The sequence below is a fragment of the Dreissena polymorpha genome, chromosome 2 (genome assembly GCF_020536995.1).
Source record: "Dreissena polymorpha isolate Duluth1 chromosome 2, UMN_Dpol_1.0, whole genome shotgun sequence".
Taxonomy (NCBI): Eukaryota; Metazoa; Mollusca; class Bivalvia; order Myida; family Dreissenidae; genus Dreissena; species Dreissena polymorpha.
Window position 1 is genome coordinate 133,583,722 of NC_068356.1, and position 10,437 is coordinate 133,594,158.

General features: G+C 34.8%; 1 protein-coding gene across 1 annotated transcript in view; it reads right to left on the reverse strand.

Annotated features, from left to right (window-relative positions):
- Positions 1-9,086, reverse strand: part of LOC127869068 (noggin-2-like) — a 29,561-nt gene extending 20,475 nt beyond the window's left edge. Inside the window, exon 1 of the mRNA XM_052411348.1 lies at positions 8,266-9,086. Coding sequence (XP_052267308.1) covers positions 8,266-8,267 — 2 coding nt within the window. The 5' untranslated portion in view covers positions 8,268-9,086. The remainder of the gene's footprint in view (positions 1-8,265) is intronic.
- Between the last annotated feature and the right edge of the window lie 1,351 nt (positions 9,087-10,437).

Here is a 10,437-nt window from a genome sequence, read left to right on the forward strand (position 1 = left end):
GCTATAAGTGCTCTTCCATTTGAAAAGTAATAAAAGTCCATAGGTTTGCCGAGCATGATTTGGTCCATTGTTTTATCTAATAGGATTTCATAAAGCACTAACCGTACACTATCGCACGTCGAGAGCAAGGCAAATTAAACTTACTTGATTCACTATTATGATTGATTTAATCAGTTTCTTCGGGAAAATAGCTATACATCACCCTTAAAGAGGCTTATTCACGTTTTGGTAAATTGACAAAATAAAAAAAAATCAGATTTCGCAAATTTTCGTTGTAGTTATGATATTTGTGAGGAAACAGTAATACTGAACATTTACAATGCTCTAAAATATCCATCATTTTTTATGCATCTTTTGACGATTTAAAATCCTGAAAATTATAAAGCGTTGCAACGCGCAACGCGAAACGATTGAATAATTTGGAGAGTTCTGTTGTTGTCGTTATATTTTGGGATACTACAAGGATTGCTTATATAAAGTATAAAATATATCACTCATTGTATGGGCATGGATGGCCGAGTGGTCTAAGCGATTGACTTTTACTCCAAGGGTCAGTGGTTCGAGCCCAGTTGAGGGTTACTTTTTTTCTTTCTTAAATTGTATTCTTGTTTTTTACTGGAGCTTTTTAGATCCTATGTTTGCATTTATCAATATAAATCATTTAATGACAAACTTCAATACGTGCCAAAATCTTTGAAAAGGCTCCTTTTACCCATTTATGCTTAGCGTCTAGAAAAAATGCCCTGGCAAACAGCGTAGACCCAGATGCGGCGTCTCATCAGGGTCTGCGCTGTTTGCTTAAAGGAATTTCTGTAAGAAATGTTCTAAATATAGAAATAAATATACTAGACATCCTTAATTTTGGAAAAAAATTGATCCAATTTAGAATGATGATGGAGTCCACTAGGCATAAATGGGTTAATCATTTAGTTCGAGTTGACCGCAACTGTGTGGTCATGTCAGTATATTTTGAATGGGCGCAAATACAGTTGCGGGATCACAAGAGAGCGACTCGTACACCTTAAAACACTTGATAAGATTATGATTTCAAGTGTACCATTAAGTGACCCAATATTTTATTTTCGTGACTTTTGACCGCAATAAACCAGCTTAAATTGAAAGGAATGGTTTCCACGTGTTTACTTGTCTCTTGGCAAACAGATAATTGTATTCGTTTGCAAAAATCATTTGAAACCATTCATTGATGTGCGTGCTTATGATATTTTCAAGAAAAGAATGAATATGTCTTCAAAAACAGCATCGTTGGTTTTGCTCACTTCCTTTTAAACATAACGTGAGTCTGAATATAAAGTAATTACTATATTCATGTATATTAAACTTTGGTAAATGAGATTTAACTGAGTTTTTTGTCCTGAGTTTATAACACTTTACATGGTCTCAAATACAACTACATTTATAAGGTTCGCCTTTCAGCCCAATCATATGTCAATGTCATGTAACTTGTGAATATGTTACTATGTCATAATAAATAAGTTTAAACCAACTACATTTGCATAGATAAAGCAATGCATACGGAAGAGAAGGGAATGTATCACAATTGTATTTTCCTCGTGATCTTTGCCCTGCAAAATAGTCCGGTTGTGCTCTGTTCATTTGGAAGCAAATATTTAAATAAAAAATACATCTACTATGTGAAAAATACTACTCTAGATGTAGCATTATATACATTAACATTAGCGACGATACAAGTAAAACTATTTCAGTAATCACAAAAGATATATACATACGCATATGTAGAGTCAGGTATTGTGTAGTACCAACTATGAGCATGGTAACGATATTATTACTCAAATAATATATTAAAATAATACAAATATTAAGCGTAAGAAAAGCTTTAATGAATTGACATGTGTATTGCTTGTCATTTGAAGGGTTTGTTAATTAATCTTGAAAATAAGCAAATATATCTTTTTTTTCTTTCATACCAGCCGCACTCAGGTAAAACACCGGTTCATGATAACTAATTTAAATCGCCGATACGATTCGCGGGTACGATTCCCCGCTTAAAGATAACCTACCAAGTCGTCTTTGACTTAAGACGATAATCGAAGGCACATAGAACTGAAGCATAACATAGGGCATCTTACATATTCATATGGTCTTGCATTTTGCACAATACCACATGAACATGTTGACGCCAGTGTTATCATTGACTGGTGTTTAGTCCGCTAAATGCATGTAGGCCAAGAATCGTCCCAGAATAGCCTGTGCAGTCAGTACAGGCGAATCAGAGACGACGCGGTCCGCCTTAACGAAAACTACCATAAAAGTGGAGCGTGTTGTCTCTGATCAGACAGTGCGGTCTGCGACTCATACTTATTTGTGTCTAACTCTTTCAGTGCTGGAACCGAATTTTGAAGGCCTTTGCAAACATTTTGGATCCAGATGAGACGCCACAGAACGTGGCGTCTCATCAGGATCCAAACTGTTTGCTATTCTGATAGTATTCTTTGAAAAAAATGAAGAAAATGCTTATTTTAGAAATTCAGCAGACGACATTTTAGCAGACGACAAATTTTCCATCATGCAAAGGGCTAGCCAAGGCGGCAGCAGAAATGGAGCCAGAAAAGAGGCGAAGAAGCCTCCTTTTGTACACCGTATTTTATCTAGTTGTGTGCATGCGTATTTCGAAGTTTAGTCCTTTCGTGTCCGAGGTAGCATTATAAAATGGCCCGGAGTAAGCCAATGCACTCTTACCAAATTCACTTTCTAGAATCGCGAATGTTGGAACAAATATTGAATATTTAATGGCATCAGCACTTTTAAGCTATCAAGTTTATAAAAGATCTTCAGTTTTGGCGTGTCCAAGTGCTGTTGGGGGAAATCACAGTACCCGGTGGAAACCTAACCTGTACGGTATTGAGACCACCAACCAAACTCACATTTTGAACCAGGTGTGTCATTGATTACATCTATAGGACATTTCGAATAGATTATTGTGTAGGCATTTTTCATTTTCAGCGTTTGGTCGTCGGAAACTGTAAACATATAATATCGAGCACATTTATCAATGAAAGTCTAATTCGCCTTACTATGCAACTCAATAGATTAAGTTACGAACTGATCCAATATCCACTATGCGGTCGTTACATTCATGAGTTGACGTGTAACTCTAGCACGGTTTCACGTGCTACATCTTTGCACGCGACTGTCTTCTCTCCGGATATTGAAAACATAATCCGGCTTCTGTTACACGGAATTTTCCGCACTAATGCAGCATTTTTTTCTGCTTTGTGATTTGGGTCATTTTCCGTTCTCTCATTCTGTCATTTTTGCAAGACAGTAACATACAAAATATATTGTTCAACCAGAAAACCTACATAAAACAAAGATATTTTTAGTTATTATTGTTTCAAATCGCGTTTCAACCCAATGCTAAAATCGTGGTATTGACCATTTACGAGCCAGTACCGTGGATAAACCCAATCCTTTGCTTGTAGATTTTATCTTTTTTGAAAGACGACAGTTTGTGTGTGTACCTTCCGCAGTTTATAGAGGTTTTTAAGTGTTGTTTGGATTATTGCTGATTTCCAGTCAAAACTATTTCAATATTGTTAGTTCGTGTTCAAAATGCATTTCATTTAAATTGTAAACCACATATCAACTTTTGAATAAACAATGCGCTTTATGCTTAATGCCAATTTCTGAACTGTTAACTCTTCATTCCTAACTACACTGCGCGAAAGAGAAATTGCATAAAAAACAACATAAAAATATTAGTTTTGACCGAAATTGGGCCTGTTTCGATCCATCTTTAATGTTCCAAAGTACCAGTTAGTGATTTTTTATTTGACTGTTCTTAATGTGTGTTCGTTTTATTGAGCAACTGAGTTTTAGACTTATGTTTTTGCATGAATTCGAAAATACGGTCTCATTTCCTTAAAAGAGATAGTTATTACGACCATACAAGAGCAATCGGGATTGTCAGTAAATCGTAGGCCGCACTGAAAAAGATTGTTTAAATCTAGAATAAAGACCATAATTTTATTGAAATAATAATTAGATGAAAAATTAATTTTGTCAATTTACCAAAACCTGAAAAGATCCCTTTATGGAAAAACTGTTACAAACGGCGAACAATCCAACCAACAAAGCAAACAAATAACTAAGCATTTGGCTTTGAGCGTTTGTCGTTTTGCGTATTGCAGTTAAGAATATGTTAAAAATTAACATATGACTCAACGCGGGTTGTAACTAAAAATTAAGGAATGCAAAACGAGTCGATACAAGCAATATCATTTAAAAGTAAAAAGTTACAAAAAATGCATTTGTAATATTAAGAATAATTTGTTTAAAAATAGTTTTAATAACAAGATGTTGAAATAAGAATTAAGTTATCAAAATAAAGTTTGAATGCCGCTCTTTAGAAGTATGTATGGAAGCGAAAATTTCCCCTTACTGCCTCAGCACATTGTCTTATCGAAATCGAAATTTAAAGTTTCGGTCCAGGTTACAGATAAGATGATATCGATTGCTTTAAAGTTCGTATTTTATCACTGAAGCATGTATTATAACTTCATCATATTGTGCATCATTGCATTATCTTTTATAAAATACTCAAATCGTGCGTTGTTTCATTTAAAACAACATATTAATGGCGAGTCGACGAATCGTATCGAGAGCGAATCGTTCTTCATAACCTAATATTCAACAGAAATTACAAATCTGACAAGAACTCGTATTTTATTTTAGACTATTCAACGCATTTTTATAGACTCGCGCTGCTTAATCGATCGGGGCTTAATGCATGTGCTTAAAGTGTCGTCTCAGAATAGCATATTAAGCAGTCCGCACAGGCTAATCGGGGACGAAAAGTACCACCTTGACTGGATTTTCGTTTAGAAGAGACTTCCTTTAAGCAACACATTCCATTAATGCGCAAAGTATCCTACCTGATTAGAATGCGCGGACAGCACAGGCTAATCTTGGACGATACATAACGCTCATGCCTTAAACCCGATTTTCTTATAGAGACGCTCATTTAACCCATTTATGCCTAGCGTCTAGAAACAAGGCATTGGCAAAAAGCGTAGACCAAGATGAGACGCCGCATGATGCGGCGTCTCATCTGGGTCGGCGCTGTTTGCTTAAAGGAATTTATGTAAGAAATATTCTAAATATAGAAATAAATATACTAGACATCCCTAATTTTGGAAATAAATTGATCCCATTTAGAAGGATGGGAGAGTCCACTAGGCTTAAATGGGTGTATTATAGCTTGCCAGAAATTATCGCACTTTAGTTACCATAACGCAGGTAAGGAACAATGATATACTAGTATTATGTCATATAAAGACTTAAGTCTATGTTTGCACTTTTACAAGGATATCTTGTGTAGAATCAATATCGGATGTCGAAATATAATGCATTGGTACATCATTTGAAAGAAAAATGAGCCATAAACTTTACATAAATACGTGTTTGTCCTGATAGACCGTGCGGTTAACATCAGCTCTTAACACTATAGTCAAAATTAACTACCCGTGTATACATCAAGCAATATCTTATATAATTAATAGAAAACGGGATAAGTAGGTAGACTGTTCAGAGTCGTTCGAATAAAGTAATCATAGACCTTGTTCCAACTCTATAATAGAAGTTCACGATTAAAACAACAACAACAACATGTTATCATTTAAACAATACTCTACAGTGCACGTATATAGTATATCTGAGCGCATATCTCTTCAAATTATATATTAATTTTGATGTGAAACGATACAAAAATATTCCAAAGATTTTTGAAACCGACTATAAACAAACTCTCGTGTTTCTAACCACGGTTTACCGCTAAAATGTCGATGAAATAATTGGCAATAAAATCAGACTACCAACATAATTGAAAAGTCACTTAGAAAATTTATTCGCTCATAAAAGTATTTGATGCTCGGTAGTCAAAGCTTCAGAAAGTAATCTTTGATGAGATAAGCCGAGGCCTGGTTAGTCGATGGATTTGCTTATTGTGTCGAAAGAGTGACCTATTAATGTAGACGCACACATGTCATAAGTTTTAACTAAGGTCAAGCTATTCGTCGTTTTCGTTGATGGTGTCAAAAGGCTTTAAATGTTAACATTGGCGCATCGAATTCATTGTGTTTTTTGCAATATTTCTCTTAACGAAGGCGAAGCTATGCAAATTAGCCCATTTATGCCTAGCGTCTAGAAAAAAAAGGCCTTGGCAAACAGCGTAGACCCAGATGAGACGCCGCATGATGCGAAATATTCTAAATATAAACATAAATATACTAGACATCCCTAATTTTGGAAATATATTGATCCAATTTAGAAGGATGAGAGAGTCCACTAGGAATAAATGGTTAAAGTAATCCGCTATGAGTTCGTAAACCTCCGAATGCGTTCTACGGCCTTACCGAGAGTTACCGCTATACTCAGCGCTTTATTCATTAAAAATGTGCACATGTGTCTTTCAAACTCTCACTACAAACAATTCAATACGCCTAAATTGATTTAAACGTATTTAACAATAAATGAACCCGAATTACCTGTCCCCCATTATCGTCGAAAGCGCTTGAGCTTCAAAAGAAAGAAGTTCAAAATGATGTTCGAAAGTCATTGAAATTTACTCGTTATTGAATTCAAATTGGTGATGATTATTTCGTAACAAATTTACAACAATTTCGAGAGGCGGATCTTTTTTTGCTTTGCCAACGAGTGGCTATGATTCAAGAGGGAAACGCTGAAGGACTACCGTAATGTACTAAAATGATTTCTCAAATGCTGACGATGCTCTCTCTCTCTCATCGCAATGTTTGATATGATATTGTAATCTAGCTTTTTGCGTTCCCTTCGACACACAATTTTATTGTTTTCTGATATTTCACATGGGCTTCGATACTAAAGAATACCTTCAGTAAATAAAAGGCACGTGTTTTTTTTCTACAAATGATGTTATCAGTATGCAATTGCCATTTAACTGTTTAACCCATTTATGCCTAGTGGACTCTCTCATCTTTTTTAAATTGGATCAATCTATTTCCAAAATTAGGGATGTCTTGTATATTTATTTTCATTTTTAGAATATTTCTTACAGAAATTCCTTTAAGCAAACAGCGCAGATCAAGATGAGACGCCGCATGATGCTGGGTCTACGCTGTTTGCCAAGGCCTTTTTTTCTAGACGCTAGGCATAAATGGGTTAACATATACTTTACTTAACGCTGTTGACGACTTCAATCCAGCTTTATTTAAAACGTAATCACGTTTTGCTTATAAAATAAAAAAAAACAGTAATCAGTTTTAATATTTCTTTTTTGTCGTTATTTTTATGACATAGCTGTAGAGTCTAAAACATTGGTATACCTAAATGCATACCACCAGTATACATAAAGTTTACATAAATGTCAGTTTGGAAAAGTGCACATGATAAATGGACATGTTAACATATTCACGAATTGACCATTGTTCAACTATGTGTTACATTTATTCAAAATAAAAGAAAACAGTATACAAAGGAATAAAACATATCTCAACAGACATAGGCTTAAACTGAAACTAACTGTTTGTTTATGAGTTATCATCATTTGATTGTGGTAAAATTACAAACCGTTTCAAACGCAACAATATTGAGTATTTCTGTCGTTGTCCTTAAAATCTTGGTGAACACGTGGATGAAGGAAAATAAACAGTTATATGTAGATTAGTATCCACATACAAGTAATTACGTTGTCCTTATTTGCTAGATATGAAACTCAAGTGAATCATGCTAATTTATATGGTGGCTGCAATAAAATTTAACTGGTGGTTCTTACAAGCATTCGTAAGAATCGTTAAGGTTATTATTATTATTATTATTATTATATATGATTATTTATTATTTATTTATTTATTAATTAATTAATTAATTAATTTATTAATTAATTAATTAATTAATTTATTTATTTATTTATTTATTTATTTATTTATTTATTTATTTATTTATTTATTTATTTATTTATTATCATTATTATTATTATCAGAATTTTTATTATTTCTAATTGTTCTTAAACATTACAACGCAGAATTAAACAGCACACGCATACTAGTCTTAATTTGTCTTTTCTTTTTTCATTATTTTTATTATTTGTCTCTATGAAACCACTACGAAGAGCATAAAACCCACCAATAATATCACACAGAATCATCCTTCATCCGTTTATATTATTTTCCCAATCAAATCTATGAAATAAATCATATTCAGATTCCATAATTATTTCCATACACTACTGGTAATACATAGTATACTTACATTCTCGACGTAGACGTTTTCTTGGACGTTATTCTTAAACTACATTGTTCCCATTCGCTGATTTGTGCGAGTATTGTGCCATAATCCAAAAGAAAGTGTCCCTTGATGTTCAATAAGCGCCGCTGCTATACTTTATTCGCACAAATAAATGCACTGGAGTTTAGAAAAAGAGTCGCTAATAGCTCACTATGTAACACTTTTTACCAGTAACACAACCAAATAATTACCAATCATTTCACATGCCGTGGTGTCGCGTCATATAATTTAATTTCCATCAAACATTAATGAGCACAAATAAGACCAAATTATGATGGTGCGCTGTATGAAAATATTTCCAAAATTGATTAATTCGTGAATCAACAAAGTTGCAAAGTAAACTCCATTTAATTTGAAATAATGCGTACTCTTATATTCAATATAGATTTTAAGTGACAGTTATATTTTTCGATACTATTTCACACGCAACGTCGACAAGCGCTCGGAACTTCCGGTGTGCAGCTACTCTTCAGCGAGAAGGTGCGGCGTGTGATCGGACACTTCCTCAACAACTCCGCACACTAAGCGGAAGATCGGAGAAGCTTTATTCCTATCTACATTGATTGAGCGGCAGATCCCCACGGAGTTGATTTTTCATTGATTGTAAATGAGGCGAACAATCGAATAAATCCACGAGATTGCAGCCTTTTCAATTCCTGTTCCCGGTGAATTCTCCACCAACGCTCGATTCGCACGCGCTTTAATACCTCCGATTGTTCAATGCTGATCCAGGAATCTGTATTAAGATAACACCCGTTTGAACCTTTACCTAATATAAACAGACCAGCGTGTGAAAAATGTGACAATTTCGCCACTGATCAACACGACAGACTTGTCAAACGCGACCGTGAATGGGTTCCTTCGCGCCGCGGATAAATACATCAGCAAATAGTCCCAATCTCAAGCCGACATCCACATATTTATTCGTCAATGGCATATATGTTATCCGCTATTAATCGCTTTGCAAATATTTCACCTTGTTTCTATTTCTCAACTTTATTCGCCATTAAATCACGATTGTTTCCAATCTGTCTATCCACAGCCTGTCAATTAACACGTTTAACTACCTTTCAAGTGCCGAGTGTAAACTCCTTCGCCAGGCCGGGTACAATATAACGAGTGGGGTTTATCGAACGTCGTCTCAAACTCAAGTACCCTGGATGGATGCTTACAACGATCAGTTAATCTACGCTGAACTGTTGAACGGAACAATCACTCCGACTTTAGTTCTGACATTTAGTAACTCTTATTTGCTAGTGTGGGATTTCGGTCGCATTGTAAGTTCGAACAAAAAATCCTGATAATACCATGAATGCGGATTTGCTCCGAATTTCACACCACATAGTCTCGCGAATTTCTACCGGAAACACCTGATCACATATCCCGGCGACACGCAGTTATCCGGGCAATTGTATTAATAATCCGAATAAGAGTTGACTTCGTTTAATACCAGAACAAGCGAACACTAATTGAATAACAACTACTTTTAATTAACAATATGTGTTAGGCAAAGAAAAATCCCTTATTCCGGAAGCATTGCATAATATTTTTGTTTGTTGAATTTTCGAAAGCAAAATTCGGTTGTCACCTACATGCTTATATTAAAAGGATTGTTGAAAGAAAACACCAGTGAATGCCAAAATGTTATATAGAAGAACCTGTAATTGTTATAAACCACCGTGGAATCCTTTAAACAATTTAACTAAGTATTAATTATTCTTGAAACGAGAAAAGAACTTTAAAGTCAAACCGTTTGGTGTGTGTGGGAGAGGTAACAAGTATTTAGCAATTTAATGGCGACAATTAGTACCGGTTTCATGTTCGTAATGTGAGATCCGCGCAATTCAACTACTAAAAGTACCGGTATATCATGACTCGACATATGTAAAAGCGCTAGGGTGTCGTATAAAGCCTGATTTTAATATCTTGACTTTTAATGTAAAGGTAGGTCATTCACGGAGCGTGCCGCATCGCAAATAAAATGTCCAGACGATAGTTTCGTTGGCGCCAAGCTTTATCCGCGAGCTTTTAAAGGACACATGGTCACGAAATCGCGTTTAATTTGTGAGTATTAGTCCGTACTGAATATCTAGATATTTATTTAGATTTTTCTGTGGTAAGTATAAAATAAGAAAA